The 26,318-nt window shown below is 39.0% G+C and overlaps 1 protein-coding gene across 5 annotated transcripts in view; it reads right to left on the reverse strand.

Annotated features, from left to right (window-relative positions):
* The window catches only part of LOC108426690 (phosphatidylethanolamine-binding protein 4), a 123,880-nt gene that overhangs the window by 23,575 nt on the left and 73,987 nt on the right, over positions 1-26,318 (reverse strand). For 4 of the 5 annotated variants that reach the window (XM_037536171.1, XM_037536174.1, XM_017696355.2 and 1 more), the window contains 2 exons: positions 7,777-7,822; positions 7,041-7,157 (listed from right to left, as the gene is read on the reverse strand). In XM_037536171.1, the coding sequence (XP_037392068.1) occupies positions 7,041-7,157; positions 7,777-7,822 (163 nt within the window). Of the gene's footprint in view, positions 1-2,156; positions 2,195-7,040; positions 7,158-7,776; positions 7,823-26,318 lie in introns of those variants that run through there. The other variant, XM_037536173.1, reaches the window with a different exon arrangement.

A 26,318-nucleotide genomic window follows, 5' to 3' on the forward strand; every position in this document is an offset into this window, starting at 1 on the left:
TTGCAATGTGTTGGTGGTTTTTCAACTTCACAATGTATTAATAATACATTTCCGCTGTTATATCACTTAGTAGATCCAGGCCCTTAAAAGTATCTTTTCTTACTGATTCTTGACAGAATGATCTCAGAATAAACTTTTTTAGCCATACTGTATATATACACTTTCCCTTTTAGTTAGGGATGTCCGGTGGGCTATCAAGGACATCAAATCATTTCCTTCTCTTCAACACTAGACAAAAATGATCAAATTAACAATGATTATCTCAGTGGATTAAAAAAAAGTTTAATTGAATTTCCTGCCAAGTGAGCAAGAGAGGAAGAGGAAGAGTTTGGCATTAGATCTGGGTGTTCACCATGAAGTCCTAGAGGGTGGAGGGGTATTATGGGTGCTATTCTAACTTTCTGGACAGATATAAAAGGAAACACAACAATCATTTGAAAGAAATGTGTGTGAGGGCCAAGGATAAGGTCACAAACGTGATGAAAACCTTAACCTAATTAAAAGTTACTGAGAAGATATGCATTTAAGAATTGCAACAAGTCTTGTTCTTGTGGTGAGGAGCTCAATCCCAAGCTTTAAAGGGTGTAGAGAGCATAATATATTAGCACTGGATATCATTTGCCAAAAAAGAATAAAATGTAACTATTATTATCAGTTTGTTATTTTACAGCTTGTATCTCAGCCCCAACTTATGCTCACTGAAGCACAAACTAATTAGCTATGTCCATTTCTGTCCTGTTCAAACTCACTAAAATTGAGCACAGTGTAGAACACTACACAGAACCTGACACATGGAAGGCTTGGGTCTTCCACTCCTTGTCCAGGCAGGAGGACCACTGCTATTGCAATAAGAGTTTTTGGATATGACACATTACATCCACCTACATCTGTAAATACCAATGGATGAAAATGTCTGAACTGTTTACAGGGCTGCGACCTTCAAAAGTCTCATATCTTTGTCAAACACATTGTCCCATTTCAAATGAATGTGAAGTATCCTTTAAATGAGGATTTATGAGGATGCACGGATGTTGTCCTGCTCAGTCTTGACTCAATTCTCTGTGCTGGGAAGTACTCCAAAAATGAAGCAAAGCCAGTTCAGAGGGACCACAGGAGATTTTGTTTTTAAATGTACGTTGTTCCCATCTGTGAAACTTAGTTAGTTTAAACACATTAATTGACTGAAAAGGATGTTATGAAGTGTCTTTCATTAAATATTAGGTCAGTGACAGCCATCTATGTTTTTAGCATTGCTGTCATTGTTATCAGCATATCAGTTAATTTACATATGGAAAGTAAAATGTTAATACTGTAGCAAAGACAAAGAACGAAATTTGATCCCAGCTGATCTTACAGTCATCCATGGTCAAGTGTCCTTGACAGCACAATTAGCATTGCTCTCTCTGTGGCCCTCCCATATCAGCATGATGCAAGCTAGCATAGGAGTCTGTTAGCTCATGTAACAGAATTTGCAGTTAGTGTTCTCCTCCAACTGTGTTGAGCTGTCCAATAACATTGTATTAGCGCAGTTCAAAAAGATGCAACAGCTGGCTTTACATTACTCATAGTAAGCATATGGTAGCCCTCACTCTGCACACTAGTACTGGTAGTACATGGTAACTCAAAAAGATTCATTTGATTTCAAATGGATTTATTTCACCTGTAAATCATTACAGATAAATGAAGTAAATTGTAAATGGTTTGAGTATCAAGTTTATTATATACACCTACATCTGTAGATTCCTCTGGATGACAATGTCTGAACTTTGAACTGTTTACAGGGCTGCAACCATCAAAAGTCACATGCCTCGGTCACACACAAATTAATGTGTAAAAGGTAAAATGTTCATACTGTAGCAAAGATGAAGAAACCAATGATGAAACACTCTGAGCTGTTGAAAGTTCACTGCCAATGTGAGTTCTCACCGGCCACTTTATTAGGTTCAATTGCTTGTTAACACAAATAGCTAATCAGCCAATCACTTGGCTGCAACTCAGTGCATTTAGGCATGTAGAGGTGGTCAAGACAACTTGCTGAAGTGCAGACTGAGCATCAGAATGGGGAGAAAGGGGATTTGTGACTTTGAACGTGGCGTGGTTGTTGGTGCCAGACGGGCTGGTCTGAGTATTTCAGAAACTGCTGATTTACTGGGATTTTCACGCACAACCATGTCTAGGGTTTACAGAGAACGGTCTGAAAAAGAGAAAATATCCAGTGAGCGGTCAGTTGTGTGGACCAAAATGATGATGATGTGAGAGGTACAGCAGCAGAAGACCACACCGGGTGCCACTCCTGTCAGGTAAGAACTCGAAACTGATACTACAATTCGTATGGGCTCACCGAAACTGGACAATAGAAGATTGGAAAAATGTTGCCTGGTCTGATGAGTCTCGATTTCAGCTGCGACATTCAGAAGGTAGGGTCAAAATTTGGTGTAAACGACATGAAAGAATGGATCCATCCTGCGTCATATCAACGGTTCAGGCTGGTGGGGGTGGTGTAATGGTGTGGGAGATATTTTCTTGGCACACTTTGGGCCCCTTAGTACCAACTGAGCATCGTTTAAATGCCGCAGCCTACCTGAGTATTGTTGCTGACCATGTCCATCTCCTGACGGCTACCTCCAGCAGGATAATGTACCATGTCACAAAGCTCATATCATCTCAAACTGGTTTCTTGAACATGACAATGAGCTCACTGTACTCCAGTGTCCTCCACAGTCACCAGATCTCAATACTATAGAGCACATTTTGGGATGTGGTGGAACGAGAGATTCGCATCATAGATGTGCAGCCGACAAACCTGCAGCAACTGCATGATGCTATCATGTCAATATGGACCAAAATCTCTGAGGAATGTTTCCAACACCTTGCTGAAAGTATGCCACTAAGAATTAAGGCAGTTCTGAAGGCAAAAGGGGGCCCAACCTTTTACTAGCAATAATAAAATGCCTGGTGAGTGTACGATGAATTCACTCTTATTGAAGTGGAGAATGTAAAATGCTTTCTGCTCAGGGGTCGCATCTCCTCTCAGACTGAAGGGAGCCATCTTCCGGTGACAGCCAGAAACTCAATGAGGCCCTCTTTCAGTTGGTTTGTAATTGGTTCCTAGTCGCCTCACCATTGTAAAAATATGGCACTTTGAAATTGGATTAATATTTTTGAATCACCTGTAATGTGTGATTGTGTGAGATCTAGCAAGTGGGTGGAACCGGACACAACTAAACAGGAGAGAAATTGGAGAAAAAAAATTAAGCGTAAACACCTCTGGTCAGGTGAAAATAAGTTAACACACACTTTACAGCAAACAAACATAAAAATGGCATTTTCATGTAATTGAATTATATAATGTCTGTTTATTTGCTAAGTTTATTATGCTTAAATAAAACATGAAACATAATTTTTTTCATGTGTACTCATATTACATCACTTGACCAGGGGTTTCCAAACTTTTGCACTCAACCATACGTAACGGCTATAAAAGTAATTAATGATCCATTTTTAGACTTTTAATCTGTCTTTAAACTGCACTTATTTGTGGATCTCACTGAACTCACTCTGACAGCACTTTTTTCCAAGAAGTACACTGCGATGAAAAAGATCTTTAACTCATCCTCCCCAAATGCGAATACACCAGACAAAAGCTCCGCAAAGTACATCTGCTTCAACACTTCTTATGGTGGGTCCCACATCAAACAACCTTCACATTAATATGGCAGGATTGGCTGCTGACGAAGCTGTCAAAACTTCAAACAGAGTGTGCAGTGTGTCTGACAGTGGGCTTCTACCAGTGAGTTAGAAGCCCAAAAAGATATCTGAAAGCCACTGAGTGGAGGAGACAGCAGGAAACTCCCCTACTCTGGGCTGGGCCACAGACACCATACACCTGGGAGGGTGTTTCAGGAGGGGGAGGCAAAAAAACAAACAAACAAACAAAAAAAAACCTGAGTGAAGGAAGTGAGTTCTAAATAAAGAAATGTATTTGTTAAAAGTTTGAAAAGGAACAGACAAGTTTTAAAATGTCTACAATATAATAGAAAACTAACAAATACTAACTATTTAAATTCTTCTAAATGCTTCACAATGAGCCCTGAAAAATACAGTCTGCATAATTTATTTGTTCAACCGGGACAATATGCACTACACACCATTGTTTAACTTAATTAATTTAGAAATGTACTATGTCAAGACCTGAAACCAGAAAATGAAATATTAAAGCAAACCACCAAGCAGATATCCAGCTTAATTAGTTACCTTTCTTGCTGCAAAGCAACAAGCTAGCAAGATGCATTAACTAGTTAGTTAAAGTAACATCACAAATAGTATCACAAATTACTAGCTAGCTAAGCTACGCAACATTATGTAACCAAAAAACATTGCTTTAGATTCGTGTTTTTCAGATGCGTTTTCTGGTTTCACATGAATGAAAAATATGACATCAACTAGGTTACTGTCCTTCATTTGACTTCCTTTTGGCAAGAATTCTGTTGACGTATTTTATTAATATTTATACAGTATGTTTTAATCAAGAACAAGTACCAAATCTCACACTAGTATATTTATACTATGTCATTAAACCATTCAGATGTTTGTCAAGCTTCAAGGAACCTATGCTAATATTTGATAATAAAATTAATATAATACAGGGTACTAGAGTGTATTACACCGAATCAGCTGCCTTTATATTTATCTTCATTTGATATATTTTAGGTGTTTATCACAATAAACAATAGAGTTTGAATCTCCAACAGTCTGGTGAAGTTCTAGTTCCAGCATTCCAGTTTGGGTTTACTGGCAAATAGAACCTTTTCAATGTTTTCATTAAAAACAAAAGGACTCTCAGACTTCTAGAAAATGTTTATTTGTGTTTGTCCCGTTCTGGGAAAGGCTCTATCCAAATACTCTAGGATTTTTAATTTTGATGACTAAAATTAGAGATGATTGATACGGTAAAAATGCAATATCATGATACTTCAAGACATTTACACAGCACACAGTATATTCTTTTACCTGACAAGTTCAAAAAGACCAGTTTTCTGAAAACACAATACACAATCAAAAACTACAGTGATATTCATTATTTCACATACTGCACTTCACCAAATCCAACTAAACAAGACTAACTAGGGCTCTCTTTGTAATCACACATGTATTGGTTCAGTGTTTTTTATGCACTGCCAATACCTACAATATATTACACTAAGCACATTGTGACATACTGTGATGTGATTTATTGCAATAATTATGGAATTCCATAATTTTTTCAGAAGTTCAAAAGATTTTGAGATACACACAAAACCATTAGCGTGGTTTGATGTGAAAAACTGCATTCTAGAGAATCTTAAAGAGCAAGAACTGTTGACAGTGGTGGTGAGAGGACATCTGAATCATTTAATGCCTCTAAAAGCTCTTTCACAGAAAGTTATTACATTAAGTGGGCATAAATATGCTGCCTGGTCCCTGAGACTCTGTTTTAAGGTAGTTCTGAAGTAAGGTTTTGGACTACAACATTTTTTTTAAGTAAATGCCAGGGGGTCAGGTGCACAGAGGATTTTGTAAGGCAAAAGAGTATGAGAGAAAAGGTATTTTTTCACATCTTATGGTTATCAGCATTACATTCGGAAGACATGTAGACGTGTAGGTTCCTTGATTGTTCTATAGTAGGGGTCTTTAACTAAAATTCAGTAAGGTCCAGTTAAAGAAAATTTCCTCAAGCAAAGGTCCGGAACATCATAATGTCTAACTTGCATCATGATTCAGTGCCACATACTGTTTACTAAAATAGCCCAGTAGTTATCAGCATCTTAAGTAGTCAACAACTAAATGTCAAATCAAATAAAGTACAATTCAGTAATATATCAACAACATATTGTTCATCATAATATAATATGATGTATAATATAACATAATACTGGTAAAAGTTAACATACAGTAATTAAAACAATAATAATACTGTATAACACTTTTTTTTCTCATCCTGTGTTTTATCATCTGTTTTATCATGTTGTCCATTAAATACTCGGTGAGTGTCTGTACATACAGTATAATGCACAGTATAGTTTATTGCTGGAGACTTTTGTTACACTTTCAACTCTGTGTTTATTTCAATGTGATCAATCAGTCAGGTATAAATGCTAAATTATAGTGCAATTATTTATAATAAGTGCTTGGTGGAAATGGCAATGTCTTGCTCTGTGGTAGTTGGCATTGCATGTTGTACAGCTAATTACACGTTATGTTGAACGGCAAGACTGAGATATTTTCAGGTCAATTTCAAATAGGTGGCTGTGCATGTGTGAGAGCATTGTACAAATGAGTGAGTGAATCATGGTGCGGAATACTTTATATGTCCTCAACACATTAAAATGCTGAAACTTGTGTGTATGTGCACATGTGTGTGTGTGTTTTGTGTGTCAATAAGTAAGAAAAACAGAGAAAAAAGCAATCCTACAATATCAGAAAAAGAAAAACAAAAGTACCAAAGCTTCCTTTTTTATTATTCATTTCTTTCTGTTTACTGAAGTTAGGGTTCTCATTACATTTTACATTTTACGTTACTCTTTTTTTCATCATCAAGAAAAAAAACATACATATAAGAAAAACTTCATAGTAACCTTACCAACTAAATATAATATCAATTGTTTCAGTATTTAGAGTGTACACCCTTTGCCTTTATTACAGCTGCCATTCTTTTCAGAAGACTCACTTTTATGGAGCTTAAGTTTTCTCAATAACTTTTATTTTTTAACCCCAGTTGTGGAAACTTATTTTTCCAGTGCAAGTGGATTACCTCAGATCTACTTTCCTCAGAAATATCTATGTTCGTAATCAATGGCAATTTTGACCATTAAATTAAATAAATGCAGTAGTCTTTGACTTTTTCACAGAACTATATATATATATATATATATATATATATATATATATATATATATATATTACTACAAATAGGCAATTACATACATATAATACGTGGGGCATATATATGACTTCAAGTCCTTATGTTGTATAAATGCAAATGTGATTTGATTTTTACTTACCTAGTGAGCTCTTTTCTTGTTCACTGAGTGAGAGGACCTGGTCTGTAGGTTGCTCATAGAGGAGGAACTGGTAACGGTGAAACCCAGTCTGTATAGGAGGTGTGGGACGACTGTACGCTACAAACAGAAGAGAAAAAATACACGTTGCAATCTCAGAGCTGTGTCACATAATGATAACCAGTAGCAGTATAAATCTCTGACCTTACTATGTTACTATGTTTTTTGGGAAAGGGATCAATCAATCAATGCTTCATTAGATTCAATTATGTCAGTATGATTTAGGATCATTTTTAAAACACACCTTTTTATTACACTAGAGTGACTGGAGAAAGTATTTACACAGCATATACAAACAATAATAACAACAGATCAAGCTGCTCTAGGACTTTTAAATTTGAAAACAGCTTAAACATTTTATTTTGGTCAAAAAATAAAAGTAAAATATTTAAAAAATAAAAGAGGAAAAGCAATGTTTATTAAATTATTTGCAATCAATTGTAATTGCTTCGAATATTCCAAAGAAATTATCTATACATCTGTCCATCCATCTCTTCTTTAATTTAATCAAGTAAGACATTAAGATTTTTTTTTAATAATAGCAGTCTGGCAAGTGCCAGAAGACACTTGCGGATAAGGAAACATGGATTTAGAAAAGTTTATTGTAGGTTAGAGTCCGATTTAATGGCCTGATGCCCAGTGAAAAAAATTGGCTCTATTAGCATACAGCATCACTCACCAGATAGTACAGTGCCTTTAATGTCTCCTGCTCTCAGCCCACTGCCCTACAGGTGCAGAAAGAGAGAATGAGAGAGAGAGAGAGAGAGAGAGAAAGAGAGACAGAGAAAAAGAAAGAAATATTCAGAAAACTATTCTACACAGTTCATAATGTACAGAAGGTATCATGTTCTACAGTGCTGAATTACAACAATGAGGACCAGGGGAGCCATTGAAGCTTGCTGTCTCTCATTCGTCACCTAGGGGGCTCAAAAACGTGGCTTTACAGGAGCTCAGCCCCAGGCTCAAAGTCAGCCGCCGTTCTCTCTTTCTCGCTTCCCAACCAAGCCGGGCTTAAACGTGTCAGTCCTAGCCCCGACTGGGATCTGCAATATTTAATATCCTGAGACAAAGCCAATTCCCAGGCAAATTAAGTCAGTGATTGGATTTCAGAATGGCAAATTCCCATATTATTAATTGTATATTAACTTCCTGTTGCCTAGGAACAGGGATTCATGCGGCGCTTGCTAAGAGTTGAACATTTTTTTACAGCCTCCCCAAAGGGCACTCCTATATTTGTCATGGTTAAACCCATATTCTTTGCAGCTCCTGCACACCAGTGCTTCACTGTAAATAGCCCAGTGGATGTTTGCTTAATGAGGCTGGTTTCTCAATGCTGAAGCCCCACATGCTCCGTGTAGGAGGCTCAAACCTTTAAGAAAAATGTGGTTGGATGGTTGTGCTCAAAACCCGGTTAAAGCAGAGCTCAAAACCCAGGAACAGTGGGAAGTCCCCTGTGTTAAATACCATTCACATCGTTTTTCAGTGCTCCGTTACGTTGATCAAGCAGTGAGTGGGACACCTTCCTGCTGTCCTAAACTCAGCACTCAGCACTGCCTCCTACAGGCTGAAAGCAGTGCTGAAAAGTACTATAACTGATGAGGGGAAAAACAATGCATCTGTGGCTTTAATGCTGCAGAAATGTCCCTTGCCATTCTAAAATATAAATGAATAGTAGTGATTTGCAACTATTATTAAATAAAGTAAAACAAAAGGGTAACAACTTTGCTTGAAACCTGCCAAATAACACTGATAAAGCCATGCCATAAATGTCATGGCAGATGTTGTATGCTCTCACGAGTGGTCATGAGAGATTTTGCTCAGTAATATAACAGTGTCATGCTGCCATAAGCATTAATTGTCATGACTGTTTAGGCCACATACTTTTTACTAAATGTACTCTAGTTAGCCTGCATAACATCAAACATGAGGGTATCTGTTGTGACAATGTTAAGGGTACATGGCACTTATATATTACTCGCCATCATCTGTGATGGCAACTCATAAGAGCCTATGTCCTCTGCCTTGACAAGTTTATAGCATGGTCATAGCAATGTCATGTAGCACGACTCGGCTACCCAATAAAAGTACTGATTTCAATTATTAACTTTTGATTCAAAGCACAACAGTTTGCAGTTGGCATTCTTGGACAAATATTTCACTTTCAAATATCTACTACGCTCTTGAAAACCCAAGCTCTCAACAGTTTATGAACACTATGAATAGTGTACTATGATGTTAATAAGTCTTGCAATAGACTAAAAACTAACAACTTAGAGATCTTACCCTTTCTTTAAAAAAATGACTGATTAATTTTACTCTAACAAAGTGTCTATAAAATCCAAAGCAAAACATAGCAATTGTGATTATATAATAATCTTTACATACTTCACAATTTGTTACGAAAAGACTGAATGTGACTTCAATGTAATGAATCAAAGAGATCAGTTAAGCAAGATAAGCTCCACTAGAATAAACTGGAGATGGCTACTTTAAAGGAAGCTGCAAGTGGAGACAAAAGAAGAAAAGTCAGGCTCAGTTCTGGACAATTCGAGACAAAAGAACAGCATGCTAAAAAGGGGAATTTAACATCTGGTGAGCACATAAATATGTATAGACGCTGATTCCTGTCAATGACTTTATTACTAGTCAGATGTACTGTAAAGTGGCCTTGAGGCAGACTGCCGCAGTGCACAGGCTCTGTCAAAGTTGACGAGGAGCAAGGCATCCGCACGGCTTCATTTGCAACAATTACACTCGAAAGTATGAGGAAGCTTTATTTAGAATAGCCGAAGAGTTGCATAGCCTGCGGATTCCGGAGCTCCGTTGCCATGACAACAGGTAGTCAACAGTATTTGGAGAGCGAAGTGCGCTCTCTGCTTTCCCACTTGGTCTAGTTGCGTTATTCTTACTCACCCCCTTTTACAGAACGATCCGCGCCCTTTTGCACTCGTGTATTTTAACATCGCGCAGCGCAGCAACGAAAGGGCAGAGCCGAAAGGGTTTGGACAGCACAGTGCTGGTAAAGAATCACACAGTATAAGGTCACAGAGCGGAACAGGTCAGAACAATGGTAATGTGGCTGTGAATACAGGAAAGGCTGCAAAAGATGGCATGTGGCTCTGATGCTGTGTTTCGCACACTCTGAAAGCAAAGGTTCAACCGAAAATGACACAACTTTTCTTGAATTTTTCTGAATGTAGACAATCAGCCATGACATGTTTAGTGTCTGAATTTTGCCTCTTTATATTGAAACTATGTGGCTAATATAGCCAACAAGTAATCACAGTTTATACCCCATCATGCACACTGCATGCCTTATCACACACTAAAAAAACAGACTTGCTTAAGGGCTTTCTGACACTGTAAAACTGTTATATATAAACACGGACAAAGGCTTCAAGATGGCCACTGTTTTTAGCTATGCAACCTGCTTTTGTATGTTTTGTATGTAGCTGCTGTACAAAACTAAGGAAAATTCAGACATCAACTCTTAGCAGATCAATAACATTGCTGTTAGGGAATCTTTTTTGGGAAAACCAGTTTTAAGTGTGTAACTGAACTTAAAAGCTGATGATCAGCAACAGCAGCATGAAGGCAGGACTATACTCTGAGAGCTATGTCACTTTAAAGCCTGCTGTGCAGGCTGAGTTTGTAAACTAGTCAGTACCTCAAATTCCCCCTCCGACACCCAAGAGGGACTTGGTGGGCGACGTGCTTTTGGGCTAACAAATACCTGGGTGGCCCCCCGGGGGAAAGTCACACCTATTTTCCATGACATTTACACCTGAAGGACCGGAATGCCCTGGGGGGAGGGGACATGTGGGTGTCACTCTGAGTGTGAACAAATTGAGTGACTTTAGAAGACATATATTCTCCAAAGGAATTATATCAACTATACAGACAACTATTACTTTAACTCCTACAGTTCAGACCTATCAACAGATGGGCACTGCGGAATTGACTCAGGAATTTGAACACAAATATTTCTCAAGAGATATGTAGAAGTGGACACAGTGTACAAAATGATGCATTTGGCATAAGACATGTTTGTTAGAGCTCTTGTTACATTCTATAGGAACACGGTCAGTCACAGAGATGGAGCTGTAATATTTAACTAAAAGTTTGTTAAGGCTTTGTGTTAGACAGAAATAATCAATTTAATTATTTAAAAATGCCTGTAATTATAATGAGTCTACTGCACAATTATTTTTACCACATTTGCAGTACACCTTTAAATATATTAAAACACTTTGGTATAATAATAATGTGTCATATTTAAAAGATGACCTGTATCATTTTAAATAAAATTATTTCATTTGAATTGCCAAAATATCTTAATTTGTCAAAATATTGCTCTGGAAATGTGACAGGAAGCTCAAAGTAAGGGCTCTGACACAACAAGCCAACTGATGGCTGCTGTCAGCTGCTGGTGAGCCCATAGACTGCAAGCTGCATTTCACACCTTTGGATCTAGATGATTCTTGTTAGCATAATTTTGAACTGTTGAACTAGCATCGAGCATGTTGAATTGGTGTAAGCAGTCATGACAGAGGACAGATAAAATTGCATGCTCAAGAAGGCTCAAACAAGGTTGTCTCATTTTTCAACGTCAGTGCAGTCTTATTACTACTGATGAGTATCGAACTTTTTTTGCTATGTCATATTCCCTCCCGTCCAAACGTGTTTTTCTTTTAGATGTCGTATTACCAACAAGAAAATGTGAAATTTTGTTATGAAGGAATACAGATGCATGAAAGCTCTGAAGGTGCTCTGATAACACACTTTTAAGTAGCCTTTTAACTCACTTAGTGTAAGGGGGAGCGAGGAGGCGGACGCACACGCTGAGATAAGCGAGATTTATTATGGGCAAATCCAGGGTCGTGGTCAAAACAGTCCAGGTTCATGTAGCCGATACGGACAGATTGGTGGACAGACATGACAAAAAACCAGAATCCACATCAAACAAAGACCAGATACAATCATACAAAGATACAAAGACTGGCAAACACAAGGGGCAAACACAGGGCTTAAATACACGGGACAATGAGGGACAGGTGAAATAATCAGGGGCGGAGTTACAAAACCAAAACACGAACACATGGACAGGACTGGGAGGGGCCAACCGTGACACTTAGCCCCAAACTAATGATGGTTTAGTTTATTTTAGCTTAGAACTTGATAGACACTCAACCAACAACTTCTTTACTTTGTATGTTGCAGGTTTATAGACTACTGAGGCTCCTCCTATACAGAATTGCACACACCTATAGCCACTGCAGAGCATTTGAGTGCAACTTTCTACAGGAGATGGAATGCAATGGTGAGCTGATGATAGGGGATCAGGTGATTATCAGTTGACCTTGGTGCTGGTTCTTCCTTATCAGATTGGTGTGTCTGGGTCTAAAGGAACAGTGTGACTGATTCAGCAATATCAGCATTGCAAAGGCCAACATCGTGATATCAATTAACAAACTATATAATGTACACCCTTTGTCTGGGTTATGAATACTCTACATACACAAAATGCTACAAATCATACTTATTCAGCGAGCCATTCACATTATGGAACAAACCCAACGACTTAGCAGCTGAATAACAGCACTGTTTTTCAGAGTTTATTCAGTCCTTTGAGGGTTATTCTGATAAGCCACGTGCTTGTATTTCGAGTGCTCTTAAAATACTCCAAGTCCGCACTGATGCAACACGAAACAACAAACAGCTTGGGAAACACACACCCACCCCCATACAAATGTGCACACACAAACACACAAAAAATACATACAAACACTTAGCGGATTCTAAATTTCTGGCTTGATTTCTTTCAGTGAAATGTCATACCCTTTTAAACCTTCATAAAGAGTTTGTCCATGTGGAATAACAGTTTTGTACTGTTATTGCACTGTACAGCACAAGAGCACAGAAGTTTCCAAAACAGCACCCCTGAGCTTGACACCAGATCATTATGGAACTTCTATTAGATCTAGTGAATAAAAACTCCAGCAGTAGAGCACCTACTCACTTCATGTGGGCCTTTAACTGTTGTGTAAGAGACATGGTTAATCAGAACCCCCTCACTCTCTATATGCTAATAAACGTTTGCTTTGTGTCTGTGTGTCGACCGGAATCCTTCACCAGACCTGAACAGGTGGGCGGACTGGGCTGTGGGAGGCTATCAGGGATGCCGGCGATGCCCACCCACCCCCAGTCCTCTTTCTCCTTTCTCTTCCCGTGTGGGAGACAGAGAGAGCATCCCTCTTTCAGCCTGACTTACTCATTCATGCCTCCCTCTTTCATCCTTCTCCTCTTTCGAGCTTCATTCCTGTTGTCTTGCTTGAGCATCTCTCCCTCTCAACTAAATCTTCACCATATCCTTCTTTAAAATCTCACCTCTAAACACCTAAAAATAGAGGCCCTTAAATAAATGTAGGGAACTGGGGGGAAAAAAATTAGTATAGAACTGTGCCATGCACCCGTCCTCTGGCCCCTGATGATGGCCAAAAGAGCTGCAGGATGGGAAGTGGTATCCAAGAGGCAGGGCTCGGGACTCGCACTTTCCACTACTCCCTCGTAGCTCGTAGTTATTCTCCCTGCTGTCTTCATGGGGTTTCGCCCTCATTTGGGATCCATGCCCTGCCTTCATGACGGCTCTTGCGGCTGTCACTGGGGCCCTGGGGATGGGCACATGGCACAAGATCCTTTATAGTATGTGGAGGTTCTTGGAACTTTAAAAGGTTCTTTACATTCACAAATCTAATTTACAAAAATGATTCTCTAAAAAGCTGACAATTTTTTTTTCTAGGAACCAAAAATGTTTTTTCCATGGCACTGTTAAGAGAAACCTCTCTAGCAACTTCATTTTGAGCAGGTGTATTTCACATCCGCATAACACGGTCAGTTACCATGGATGATCATTTTTAAAGCATTTTCCTGCACTTACAAAAGAACAGTAAACTCAAGAAGCCACCGGGCAGTTGCTGATTTCTGTCAGAACAAGAGAACAAGTGAAACATATTTTCGTAGAATATTTTCATGACTTTTCCAGTTCAAGGTATTTTATTAGCTGTACATTTGTATAATTACTTCTTTCAGACATTGGGTAGCTGTATCTCATTAATGTACAACTATTTTAAATTTGAATGAAACTGTTGCCCATGGTACTCTGTACAACACAGATGCAGTAGACTGCCAGTGCTGGAGCATTCCTTTAGGAAAACTTTTTTTTCTCCTGTCATTTGCTTTCATCCTGTCTTGCTTTTGCTCTGCTTCATCCCATGGTATGGCCTCTGCTCCTATGCTTACTGAGGTTGTTGTGTCTTCTCCTTTTTCCTCCAGCAGAGGGAAGAGAGGGGTCCCGCCTGAGCGACACCATAACAGACGGGCAGAGAGAGATAGAGAGAGAGAAAGAGAGAGAGAGAGGAAGAGAGAGAGATAGAGATAGAGAAGGAGAAGAGAAAGAGAGAGACAGAGAGAAAGAGAGAGAGAGAAAGAGAGAGGGAGGGGGGTAGGGAGAGAACAAGAACGACAGATGGTGTTCACAGCTCTATTTCTGAGGCTGGACCTCCACCATGAGCCTGGTCCCCCCTCCCCCCTTCTCTCTTACACTTGCTCGTTCCTTCCATCCAAACCCTTCCTCTTCCTAAATGAACTGTTAACTGCTTCCACTCGTGCCCTTTCTCCATCTCTCTTCACATCTCCTCACTCACTCGTTGCTCCAAATCCTTTAAAGTGTACCACACTAACTCATTCAAAACTCACAGAGCGCTGCTCTTTCCAACTCTCAGATTGCTCCCTCTCTAAATGACCCGTTCCAACGAGCTGTCTGTTTCTTGTTCATCTTGCAAATCACTGCGCTGCTCGCTCGTCTGTGCTAAAGTTTGTCATGTGATTAAATTACATAACCCAAAGCACATGCCAATTAGAATACCATCATTGGCAAGTCTTTGATTCTCATCTTAATGAGATTAGAAGCAACATGGCACGGTGTTAGCATGCCATCTTCTTACATTTCTTCTGTGATCTTTAATGGGTTTATTGGAGGATTAGCTAGCTGGTAGTGCAAGACAACATTCGCAAACTGATGCATTTACACATCAACGCACTCTAGCAAACCAAATTCTTTAATTCTAAATATCTTATTCACAATTGAATTCAGCACATTTTGCCTGTGCTGTAAACCAACAGGATTAGGTGCCACCTCCTAACCTGACGTCAACTGCAGGCCTGTATTAAAGCGATTTGGTAAAAAATAAATTATGAATTATTTAAAAATTATGAATAAAATAAATGTAGTCTACCAGCCAAGACATGTTTGGTGTATGAAGTTTGCTTCCTCACAGGAGCTACAAAGCTAATGTTAGTTAATGGAATTTCATGTAAACTGCAAGCCTACATCATCACACACTAATATCAAGAGACATCTGAGAAAAAAAAAAGATTGTCATTGGGCAGAGGCATAGATTGATATTTCAAACCCATACGTGATGACATTTATTGTACGAACGTGTGTGTATTTTTTTCATTTTTGCTGCATTTGCTAATCATTAGAAATATATTTTATATTTCTCTGTAATCTTAATTCAGGTTAAAGCCTTAATTTCTACATTTTATAACTATTTATGTATCACCATTGGTATCAGCTTCAGCAGACGTGCAAAAAGATTCCAAATATTGGCATCAGGCAAAAAATACCCATACTGGCACATCCCAACCTCAAAGGCCAAGGGTTGTTAAGCAATCTTAAATGGATAAAAAAAATCAGCCATGTAAAGAGCCTGTACTTTTGTCCATGTTATTTTTGTTCATATTACAGATTACAGATGCCATACAGTGTTAGAGATCACAGAAGTAAATCTTTTTGGGGCAAATGTGTAATGTGCTTTAGGCATACGGTATGCACAATGCCAACTTTGGACATCAAGTCTGGCTGAATGCCTACATTTGTGGTAAAGGGAAAATTGTGTGAATGTGTTATTTTTTGCCAAACTGCTCCTTTAAACTCACAGCATGACCTTTCGCTCTCATACAGCTGTGATTCTTTAAATAAATCACCCAGCAAGACAAGCAGCCGAATATTAACCTGACGATGTAACCTCAAGATCTGAACATGCAGACACCGCTACAGTTGCCATAGCGATATTCATTTCCACAATTACCTTATTACTCATATCACTGGTCTCAGAAAATGAACATAAAATCATCAAACTGTGTACAGTAGGAAAGATCTAAGGAGGGCTTGGGGGCACTCTTCTGGACGGTTTTACTCAGACAGCATGTAGGGGACAGCGGGGGTGTCCACTCTCTGCTCCACTGACTCCTCATCCAAATTAACTCACCTAACAAGTACTCCAGTAGGCTAATAATTTGGCTGGGGGAAGTCAATTAGCTCAGGTAATAGTCAGAGTTTGGAAGCACAAACAGTTCAGTTCACAAAGCCAAGAGCTCTGAGAAGACCTCTTAATGCCTTTCTGGCCCACATGTCGCCTTGGGAGCCCACACACACACACACACACCATCATCATGGCAGGCTTGGGTGAATCCAGTTATTAACTGTCGAGCTACTTTATTACTCATGCCATTGACTGAAGAAATTAGCACCCAATACATATTAGGCCAGTATTCGGTTTAATGTAAATGGTGAAGAATTAACTAGGTAAAGAAGGTGGACAGTGGATCAGCTGATGTGCCTGACTCTCCATGCCTATTACCGCAAGAGTCTGAGTGTGACTGAACAAGAAGGCTAATAGGGGCGGGGGAGGGGTTGCCAGTACAAAAACTCAATAAATGGTAATGAGGCCCTTGTGTTCCCTAATTACAGCAATAGGCCTTGGTTTCTCTCACTGTCTATGTATTCCTATCACATCCCTACATGCACACACACTTTTGTAATCATTGACTGTTACTGTAGCTCAGTATTGCTGTGGTCCAACCTAACCTCTGTCCATAAAAGGCTATATAAGCAATCTGTGCTTTGGCCTAACCTAATCCTAAACTAAACCTTAGAAATGAAAATTAAATGTTCTGGCTAAACTTTTAATGCCCCCCCCCCCCCCCCCCCCCAAAAACCAAAAAAAAACCAAAACAAAAACCAAAACAAAACAAAAAGAAACAAACAAATAAAAATGGTGGCTGATAATGATATCAACAATGTTGTGGCCTAGTTTGAACCATTCTTAGCAGTGCATGGTGAAGCTCAGCTGCTTGTGCATTGCTACTGTGACCCAGACTGTAGACCTCTCACTCAAATACAGCTTTACAACAGCAAGTTCCATTAATGCCTGTCTTCATAAAAGATATTTCTAGCTGCTGTCATGGTAAATTTGATTAGCACCAAAGTACATCATGTCTGGAGTATCATTTAAAGCAAAACACACCATTAATGCTATGCTACAATTACACACTCACTCAGTCACTCACTCATCATCATCTAAGCCGTTTGTCCTCCTGGGCAATTTAGTATCTCTAACTGGGCTGACTGCATGTCTTTTGACTTTGGGAGGAAACCGGAGCATCCAGAGGAAACCCACACAGTACATGCGAAGTCCTATTATCAGGCAGAAATTGCAAATTTAATCAGAATTGTGTTGGAATTTGGCATCAGGTCAGTAATTTGGCAGACTATGCTGGACAGTGATTTCAGGATAAACCAATGAGCAGTCAACTAACAAAAACAACAGCAAAACGGAAAGATACAGTTCTGATTTAGCGCCTCCACCATAACAAGAAACCAGGAACTATACGAGTGATAGAGAGAATGAGAGGCTACAGCGGGAATCATAGACAGTAAATATATATAAAATATACATTCACTGGTTAAAACATTTAGACTCAAAATATCTGACCTTCTTGTAAATGCCTTAACATGGTGTCACAAATTTGTTTAATTTTTAATAGTGACCTAAAATAGTACAGAAACTTGAATATTTATTCTGTTTTACTTGTCATGACTTTTCTTTGTTTTCAATTTTTTTCAAGATTCTAAAACTACCTGTTCTTAACTTCCAGCATTAAATAAGAATAATCTAATAAGGTCTCTGCCTTTTAGATCCCACTGTAGCTTTATTATGGCTAAATCAGACATCATAATTATGGTAAACATTTATTTTCCCATCATTTTGAGAGAGAAGTATCCTTATTCTTCCATTGTAAACTTAACAAATATGGGATTACAAAGTTCTTGAATATTAACTTATTTCAGAAACAGAAATACTTTTGTAATCTCCCTTTAATCATCCCACTCTTTTATAACTACATTGGATGTCCTCTTCATCAGCTTCCTCTCCTGTGATAATGTGTGAGCAGGAGCCCAGTGTGTGTGAGTGTAAAAGCTAAGGGAAGCCCCCGGACTGAGTAACCTAGGTAACCCTGGAGAGAGTGGGCTGAGGAAGGGGGCCGACTGCCTGCCTGCCTGAGTCATTTGGAGGGAATCCTGAAACACGACTACTGCCCACTCCAAAACACCCCTGGCTTCATCAGCAAATAAACACACACACACACACACACACACACACACACACACACACACACACACACACACACAGTAAACTGTACAGAGAATCAAACACTCTGGCTTAATCCACACACAGCAGCAGAACACTTTCCTACACAGACATACACTGGCTTTTCATCCCCTAGGTAGCAGCAGGGGAAACCCTGTTGTGTAAGTGTGTGTGTATGTCTGAGTCATACCTGCGCAGCTGATGACAAAGATTGAGCGAAGCTGAGAGTGCAGAGGAGTGGCACTGATAAGCTTTGGCTGAGTAACAGGCAACATGAGCTGCAGATGGCTTTGCAGTGTATGATGACTTGACTGCTTTATGAGGCATTGACAAACGTGGGATTTCAACTGAATGGCACAATAAACAGATTAACACGGATGGTCATCCGTCCTTAGGCCTGAAAATGAACGTTTTACACTGAGTCCTACTTGTGCTGCTTTTACATTTGCATTATGTAACATGTAATCCTCATTAATCAGTCTTTAAATACAGAAAATAGATTATTTATAATTAATCATAATGCTATTATTTATAATTACAAAAAAAAAACATTTAATACTGTCATTTAAAGTCAGCTAATCTAAGCAAGAGCATTCAAGTTACTCTCTGACTTGCTTTCCCTGAACCGATGGCTCTTTTTTGTGGGGGAGGATGAAGTTGTGTGGAAAAAAAGTCTATTTAGAGGCCCAGTACAGCCAATTAAAATGAACAGCAATTAAAAGACCATTATGAGGACTCAACAGGCATGTAATGAACCTTAATTAGTTCAAGGTCAATCAACTTCTTAGGGAGTGTGAAAGGGCATAAGGGGCAAACCTGGCAAAGAAGGTCTTGGAGTAGACTAATGCCTGCAACCATGGAGATAACCTCTAGGCACAGCATGTGATATGCAACCACACAGTGACAAGTAAGGAGTAAAGTAATAAGTCATGGAAAAAAGATGATAATTTACCTGATCTATTAATAACATCTTCTTTGTGCTTAAAGTGTTATTGTACCAGACAACATTTAATTCTGAAGTGGTAGGTTTTAAATTATACCAGCATTACCGTACATTACATCTTCACGTTTACTAGCAAACCTCACAGTTTACATAATATATATATATATATATATATATATATATATATATATATATATATATATATATATATATATATATATAACTATAATCATAAGCAATAAGTTGCATTAGCAGATGTTAAGAAATTTTTTTCCTTCAGCTACATAGTTTTGAGGTTTTCCTACATCAGCAGCGTTACATTCATCCATTACAGCAGGCTAAAGTGTCACTGCGACTATTTAATCATGCTTTCACAAGGCATCAGCTGGATGACTTCTCATTTGAAATACAAAACATTGCTGTACAGCAGGCACTAAACTGCACTGTGGCTGCGAGTTTTACTCTGTGTCTCTCTAGCTGAAGAGGCACGGAGAGGCACTACTGCCACGTTGCTACAGTCACTGTTTAATTCTTCTATTATAATTGAGATGGAAGCGGCTCAGAGGTTATGGAAACTGTTGGGGAACCGGGCCCACTTCACAGAAAGGTTAACGAACCCCACGGCCCTCTGGGAGATGGAGTATGCTATTAATTTGACGAACGTGGGAAATGAATGCTTTTATGCTTTTATTGACGGTGACCAGAAAACGGCCTTTGCAGGAATGAAAGGTTTTTAGTCTTGCTGGCTTTCTGCTCACCACGGCAAAACAATGACGCTGAATGCATTTGTTGGAAGAAAACTAAGTACATAATTGTTTGAACGGTAATTATGGGGGCAAAATGTTTCTTCATTAATTCCCCTTTTTTCATGGAAATCACACAATGAAAACACACACACACACACAAGTATGAGTGGCATGCTTAGTGTGTTCGATTTCCATGTGTTATGCACTGAATGGGTCATTTTTACTTTGATTCTTGTGTGATTTGGCTGGTCTTGTAAATCTAGATGGGTTATTATGGGTCAACATATTTCAGTCCTGCATGGGCAGAAGGGTGACATGGATTCTGGAGACCTGAGGTAGCATCATCTATCCGTGTCATGGTAGCAAAACTGTAACACTAACACTAAAAGCAATGTGATCAAAACTTTTTGGATATTTTAGAAACTTAATTAAATGAATGACCTACTGTGCTCCAGAGCCAGAGGTGTGTTTACATAGTAACACATCCCGAATTTAATTGCACAGCTTTACTTGATTTGGTATCAGCTCCAGTCTTCATCAGCTAGGACCTATTAGTCTGATTTTTTTTTTTCATGGGGGGTGGGGGTGTTTTGTGCTCTACAGGACCTCAGAAAGAAAAAAAGGTCAGACAATGTCACAGAGAATGCAAAATACATTCATACTTTCAAAAGAGCTCTGTTATTCATTAGTACATGTACTCCAATTTAAACACATCATAGAAGAAAATAATAAATGAATGAATAAATAAAAAGGATGCAGAAGGCAAATATGAAACAATCAGTGAGTCACTTGGTAGCAACTACTTTTAGTAAAACATTACTATTACTAATATTTTCCCTTCTCCAACTCATATAGTAGTTACTTTCCACCTGTCCAATATTCTTTCAGCCTATAATAGGGTGTAATAGGCTATTTATGTTCCAATAAGTATAAAACACTCTTTTAATGCCATGTTTCATAATCCTTAGAAGCCTTCAGGCTTCATAATCCAAAATGTTGATGCTCGTAGTGGTAACCTACATCATCGCCGTGGTAACAATTTCTCCATGACGACGCCTTTGTTTCCATTTAGCACTGTGTGAACATTTTTTTTTTTTTTTTTTACACTGTGGATCAGTGCTGTCCCCCCAGAGATCCCTCTCTACCATCTCCAGCTTCATGCAGCCCTTTTAACCTTTGGCTCTGTGTGTTATTCTTACCTGAATGTTATCCTGTGTCTGAAGCTAACAAGCACTGTTTTTATAAATGAGTTACATCCTCCTTGCTTAGCCTTGAAAGCTGGTTTGTGTTTTTTAGCTGCACGGATGGGGGGAGCGATGAGGGAAAAATAGAGGGAGGTGTGTGTGTGAGAGGGGTGTTAGCAAAAGAGGGAAATGATTTAATCCCCCCCAAAGGAAGTCCCCTCTGAACCCCGTATCGTGAACTCGCAGGCAAAACTCGTCGCCGTAGGCAACACCACACACAATGCGCTGTCTTTTTAATTTCATCAGCTGTGAGAAATCTATACAGCACCCTGGAATTCTACCATAGCAGCACTCAGGCGAGAGTGAGTGAGTAAGCGAGAGAGAGAGAGAGAGATAGAGAGAAAGAGAAAGAGAGAGAGAGAGAGAGAGAGAGAAAGTAAGAGAGAGGGGAGGGGAAGCAAAAGAGACATAAATAAACTCAAGCCCAGAGAATAAGAAAGTAATCTCTGACTTGTGGTGGTGATAGTTGAGATCACAGTGCAGAGGTTGTGCTAAATATTTCTTTAACTGCATCAAATACTTATATGCATTTGCATTTGCTATATTAACAGCTAAACATAATTAACTCGTTAAAGGGTCTGTATGTGGGCCTACACTTTATGCACATCCTTTTTAGACTAATCTTTTACTCCTTTAATTCCCTGAACTGGAGACTTGCTATTAACTACTATGAGTTATTTAATACCTGCTATAAAACTTTCTTCACAGAAAAATTGGAGATGGCTATTTTTTTATTAGTCTTTTTGTTTAAACCCAAAACTCGATCTACATTGGCTAAACAAACACATGATACTCACTAGCACTGGGATTTTCAGTATGATATTTGCCAAAGAAGCAACATAAATAACATTGTTTTCTCTTTAAATGGCCAAGCTGGAATTTTACATGCTTAGATGATGTGCAGAGCTGCAGTAACTACAGAGATATAAAGTTGATGAGCCACACCATGAAGGTATGGGAAAGTTGTTGAAGCAAGGCTAATACGAGAGGTTCAGATCAGTGAGCAGCAGTTTGGTTTCATGCCCAGAAAGAGTACCACAGATGCAATTTTTGCATTGAGAGTGTTGGTAGAGAAGTACAGAGAAGGTCAGAAGGAGCTACATTGTGTCTTTGTGGATCTAGAGAAGGCATATGATAGGGTGCCAAGACAGGAACTGTGGTACTCTATGAGGAAGTCAGGTGTAGCTGAAAAGTATGTTAGGGTGATGCAGGACATGTATGAGGATAGTGAGACAGTGGTGAGGTGTGCAGTTGGAGTGACAAATGGTTACAAGGTGAAGGTAGGTTTACATCATGGATCAGCTTTGAGCCCCTTCTTGTTTGCAATGGTGATGGAAAGGTTGACAGATGAGGTCAGGCAGGAGGCTCCATGGACCATGATGTTTGCAGATGACATTGTAATCTGTGGTGAGAGTAGAGAGCAGGTGGAAGAGAATCTGGAGAGGTGGAGGTTTGTACTGGAGAGGAGAGGAATGAAGGTCAGTAGAGACAAGACGGAATACTTGCATGTGAATGAGAGGGAGGCAGGTGGAAAGGTGAAGATGCAAGGAGTAGAGGTTGTAAAGGTGGATGACTTCAAATATCTTGGGTCAACCATCCAGAGCAATGGACAGTGTAGAAAAGAGGTGAAGAAGAGAGTGCAGGTAGGATGGAGTGGGTGGAGACGGATGTCAGGGCTGATGTGTGACAGAAGGATAGCAGCAAGCGTGAAAGGGAAGGTTTACAAGACAGTAGTGCGTCCTGCTATGATGTATGGTTTGGAGACTGTGGCTCTGTCTAAAAGACAGGAGGCTGAGCTGGAGGTGGCGGAGATGAAGATGCTGAGATTTTCATTGGGAGTGACAAGGATGGACAAGATTAGAAATGAGCAGATCAGGGGGACAGTGAAGGTGGAGGTGGAGCAGTTTGGAGATAAAACCCGAGAGGCCAGGTTGAGATGGTTTGGACATGTATTGAGGAGGAATAGTGGATATATTGGGCAAAGAATGTTGGAGATGGAGCTGCCGGGTAGAAGGAGAAGAGGTAGACCTCAGAGAAGGTTTATGGATGTAGTGAAGGTGGACATGGAGATGGTTGGTGTAAAAGTAGAGGAGGCAGTAGATAGGGCAAGATGGAGGCAGATGATCCGCTGTGGCGACCCCTAAAGGGAGCAGCCAAAAGAAGAAGAAGAAGAAGATGAAAAAATGGTCACCTGTTTAAATAGCATGAACCAAATAAAGTGTTACATCAAAATTAAGAGATATGTAGCTTAGTGAGTGATGAATAAGTACGCTACACCACTTCAGCAGCATTAAGAATGCACTTACCTCAGTCATATGATTTACATCTAAAAGTATAATTAATAAATTGGCCAATTGCTGTTTGCATGTTTTGAGCAAATAAGTGGGTCATATCCAGTCTGTACCAATACCCTTACTAAATACCTGATTCAGGAGAGTAAGGAGCTGGAATAGAACAAACATGTGGACCATCTGGGCATAACCAAGGATTAAGCTGATCACTGATCAAGATTTTGATCACTCTAGAGTGGCTATGAAGAGTTTATGACAGTCAAATCGTCCTTCCAGTTTATTTCTCTCTTATTTAACTGCATGTCAATTTTACATGCTTGCTTGAACATGAACATCTGAAGAGAAACTTCTTCTGTGGTATTTGCTTGTTAGGAAGTAGCTTAAGAATGACACACAGCCATTAAACAGACATTAGGGACAATGGCCCATTCTCGTGAGTTCAGGTTAAAGCAAGCTTGCCCCTAGCAGTGAAACAGCACAGGCATGAACTGGTGCCAAAAAGCAGGTTTCTCTGTTGGCTCCCATTCAAAAGTCTGAGTGCATTCTGGATAAGTCAGACGGGTAAAAGAGCACAGTAAACACACTTAACCTCTGCATTTCCTTTATGTCAGTATTCATTTACCCATGCATTGATTCATTTTTGACATTCACTTGCATAGAAAAGCATTGCTTTTTGACTGTAATGATTTACATATCAACAGTGAAATGGTGCCATTAGTGCTTGTTAATGTTGCCACATGGAACTTAAGACTCAGATCACATGTCAGACACCGGTTTTTGTTTCATGCACTGTAAGCTAAAGGCAAATTTTCAGGTATAAACCAGAGGTCGGGAATGATAATAATGGAATAATTTGTAATAACTTAATATATTAAACACAAAGCTGTTTGCTACTATTTTGCAAAACTAAAGGAACAACAAACAACAGTTCTCTAATGAGAATAATGGCAGACCTCACATATTTCATCCGGTTGTTATGATGTCAGCACCAAGCAGCACTCCAACCTTTCAGGTGTTTAAACCACCTCTGTCCTATTAAAAATAGTTTCAATATATACTTTCAACAATAGATTGGAAAGGAAATCGTTATGCACATAAAATGCAAAAGGAAGACACATCGATAAACATGAAGGTATTAGAAAATAGCACATTTATTTAACAAAACCCTTTGCAAGTGTTGTTCTAATTTAGTTTAAAGTGAAAATCAAACATTACTTTTTATGGTTTCATAGGGTACTATCTTAAAAAGGCTGGCAGAGAAATATGCCAACCTCATTTACCAATAACATACTTGTTGGAGACCTAGAAGAGTAGCCACACAGCAGAAAATGCCAGATTATGACCCATTTTATCTAGTTTTCTTTCTAGTTGCCATCCCAACCATCACAATAAAAAACTGGAACCACAAACAGTCGTTTGAACTTGCCCATCTCTGTAGAGAACTCCTGGGTGGACTTGCTGGAATGAACAGCTTGAAGTGAGTCTGATGTTCCTCTAGTAACCCAAGTAAGCTCAGCAATCTACCCTTACACACCATTCGTTTTAGCTTGGCCCATAATGTTGTGGTTAAAGGTATCCATTTTGAAGTTACAGAACAACTGAGACTTTTGTGGGCACCTATATAGCTAGATATTGCAATCATAGTATGCATAAAATATATTTGAAAACACTGGTGAACCATTGATGTAACATAAAAAGGAGTCTGTATTATTCTAACCAAAACTATTTACACTTGTTAGACAACATGAATGCCTTGATTCCTCCAGAGAGCCCAAGAAACTCATCTGGCTGTTCTGAGGTTTGCTATTGTATTTCCTATACAACAAAATAAGCAAATAAAACTGCCAAATGCACTGATATACTTCTTCCAGTTTACATAGCCACATCAGTGTCCTATGACACACCATACAGTGAGATGTCTTAAAATCAGTAACAATGACATGTTTATAGCAACAGTGTCATTATTTAAGTTACAGTATTGGTCAGATCTATTAAAAATCACAGTAGAATGACAAGTTGTCAACTTAAGTCAACAGAAAATTAACCAAACAAAAAGGACATCACATACCTAGAGGCTCATACCCATGCATCTTATTTTGTGCACTTCTGTGTCATGCAACAATGTTTTAATAAACCTGAAATGAGTAAAATGTCTTAACCTCTATGTTACCTGTCATTAATTTTACCATTCAAGAAACTGATGTCTCTGCCATTCTGGAGTATTTCCATTTTACAGAAAACAAATGATTCTTCAGTCTGTTAGTATTTGCTGCTCGATGCTATGTTACACTGTACAAATATCCCAGCCCACTGAATTGCCATGTCCACACACCTAGCCTTCATACTTTTGAACAGGACACAGTAAAAACAGCAATATAATGTCACATATCGCAAACATTAAACTTCCAAATGTTAACACTTATCCATCTGGGCAGAAGGCAGGAAAGACAGGTCCATTGCAGAGGAGACACAGAGACATATGCAATCAGACATACCAAGTGC

The sequence above is a fragment of the Pygocentrus nattereri genome, chromosome 29 (assembly GCF_015220715.1).
Source record: "Pygocentrus nattereri isolate fPygNat1 chromosome 29, fPygNat1.pri, whole genome shotgun sequence".
NCBI lineage: Eukaryota > Metazoa > Chordata > Actinopteri > Characiformes > Serrasalmidae > Pygocentrus > Pygocentrus nattereri.